This window comes from Corylus avellana, chromosome ca4 (genome assembly GCF_901000735.1).
Source record: "Corylus avellana chromosome ca4, CavTom2PMs-1.0".
NCBI lineage: Eukaryota > Viridiplantae > Streptophyta > Magnoliopsida > Fagales > Betulaceae > Corylus > Corylus avellana.
In genome coordinates this window covers 9728603-9730930 of record NC_081544.1, presented here as the reverse complement: position 1 = coordinate 9730930, position 2328 = coordinate 9728603, and the positions used below count along the sequence as shown (strand labels likewise).

At 40.1% G+C, this 2328-nt stretch overlaps 1 protein-coding gene across 1 annotated transcript; it reads left to right on the top strand.

The window, feature by feature from the left end:
* Nucleotides 1-409: 409 nt before the first annotated feature.
* Nucleotides 410-1380, top strand: LOC132178025 (uncharacterized). Its single transcript, XM_059590492.1, has 2 exons — nucleotides 410-731; nucleotides 881-1380. The coding sequence occupies exons 1-2, from the start codon at nucleotides 410-412 to the stop codon at nucleotides 1378-1380; spliced, it is 822 nt and encodes a 273-aa protein (XP_059446475.1).
* The last annotated feature ends 948 nt before the right edge of the window (nucleotides 1381-2328 follow it).

Here is a 2328-nt window from a genome sequence, read left to right as displayed (position 1 = left end):
AGTGATTTTGGGCTACATAATGGGTTCCTCTTCAAGGGCACTCAGCTATGCATCCTCGACTGCAGTCTACGGTTAAGGATTATTCAAGAGAGCCATAATGAAGGGCACATGGGGCATGACAAAACTTTCCAACTCATAGCGGAGAAGTTTTATTGATCGAGCATGAGGAAGGAGGTAGAGAAGTTTGTGCGCTGTTGTAGGGTGTGCCAAGTATCAAAAGGAGAGGCTACTAATGCCGGATTATATATGCTGCTGCCTATTCTGGAGGGCCCATGGATTAATGTGAGCATGGAATTTGTGTTGGGTTTACCTCGGACCCAAAAAGGTAATGATTCCATCTTTGTGGTAGTTGATTGATTTTCTAAAATGGTTCATTTCATTGCGTGCAAAAAGACTGCCGATGTCGTAAATGCGGCACAATTGTATTTCCGAGAGGTCTACTGACTCCATGGATTACCATTGTCCATCCGATTGCAACACGCGATTCCTTAGCCACTTTTGGCGATGTTTGTGGCAACTATCTCACACAAGACTCGATTTCAGCAGCGCTTATCATCCACAAATGGACGGGCTAACGGAGGTTGTTAATTGGTCTTTAGGAGCATTGCTTCAAAGTTTAGTGGGTGAGAATCTCAAGTCATGGGACCGGCAGTTGTACCAAGCTGAGTTCGCTTACAATCAGTCAATCAACCGCAGCACCGGCCTTAGGCCGTTCACCATCATCTATGGGAGTAATCCACGTGCACCACTAGATCTAAGCCCTCCTCCCTAATTTGAAGAGGATACACACTAACGCGGAAGGATCTTATTGCACAAATACAAGAGGGCCGTAGGTTAACTATCAAGAACCTATAAGAATCAACGGCAAAGTACAAGACAGATACAGACAAGAAGCGGCATGCTTTGGAATTTGAAGAAGGTGATTTTGTGTGGGCGGTTCTAACTAAAGATAGATTTCCTGTTGCTGAGTACAATAAGCTAGCGGCTCGTAAGATTGGTCTGCTAGAGATTGTGAAGAAGATCAACCCCAATGCTTATCAATTGAAGTTGCCCAGGCACATCAAGACTTCAGATGTCTTCAATATCAAGCATCTTGTGCCTTTTATAAGAGATTCATCAGATGAGGATGTGAATTCGAGGGCGAATTCTGTCCAATCTGGGGAGGATGATGTAGACCACAATGATTGGGAATATATGAGGAAGACCCAGACAGATGGTAGTGTGAAGACACCCCAAAAGATGGTGACACGATCCCAGACTCGAGTTGCAGCAAATGAAGTCTCTGGAACTGCGATCGATCGCACGCTAACTGCAATCGAGCGCGCATGCCCTGGAAGTGTGAGAGAAGTCCCTAGAACTACGATCAATCCTCTCCTGTGAATGTGATCGATTGCATGATCAAGTGCACCTAGCCCTTGGAAGTGCGATTGAGCACCAGCGTGCTGCGATTGAGTGCATGCGGGAACACTATGTCAATTTTTGCTGCATTTTTATGTTTAAACCGACTTTCTTTCATTGTTTTGCTAGGATTAGGGTTTTTGGAGGTATTATTCCGTGTTTTACTAGTAATAGGAGTCTTGGGGCTATAAATACATAGCCTATAGAAAAATAGTTTATGTTTATTTATCAGTTTTCTCTTAAATAAGAATTACTCATAGGTGAGTTTTCTTCATATTTTTCCTTGTGCTATAGATAGACTCTATAGTTTTGAGAAGAGTTCTTAGATCATTGATAAACTCGGGATCTAAGAATTATTTATCCGTTCTTCTTGTTACTGTTTCTTTGCATCCCACCAAGTCAGGCTGCATCATTTAAATAATATGATACTATATATATTCTTTTTTTTTTTTTTTTTTTGAAATGTACTTTCGGTTTTTCATTCATGAAAATTAAGCTGTATAATTATTAGCGATTACAATATCATGGTATTCTTCCATTCAAATTTCCTTTGCAGAAGTCTGGAACACTTGCTTTGTCAACAAATAATATGATACTATATATATTCTTTTTTTTTTTTTTTTTTGAAATGCTTTCATTCATGAAAATTAAGCTGTATGCTTTGATTCCCTCCTAACGTGCCACCACCATGCCCATGATTGGAGACTATGCAGAACAATCTTCGAATTCTCAATCAATTTACTAGATATTTGCAATGAGGGTATTTCATTCTAAAAAGGTTGTATTATTGCCAAAGCGTCGCCTTCTAGGATAACATTGTGACGACCTAGGTCTCTGCCAAAAAACACTGCCTTCCATATATAGTTAAAACATGAACTGTGAAAAAAAAAAAAAAAAAAAAAAAAAACTCCCACCACTAAAATTGAAAGA

Excerpts from the sequence above, each read along its gene's own strand:
- LOC132178025 (XM_059590492.1), top strand. The coding sequence starts at position 410 with ATGCGGCACAATTGTATTTCCGAGAGGTCTACTGACTCCATGGATTAC. Across the intron at positions 732-880 it reads GTTCACCATCATCTATGGGA|ATACAGACAAGAAGCGGCAT; the intron begins GTAATCCACGTG and ends AGTACAAGACAG.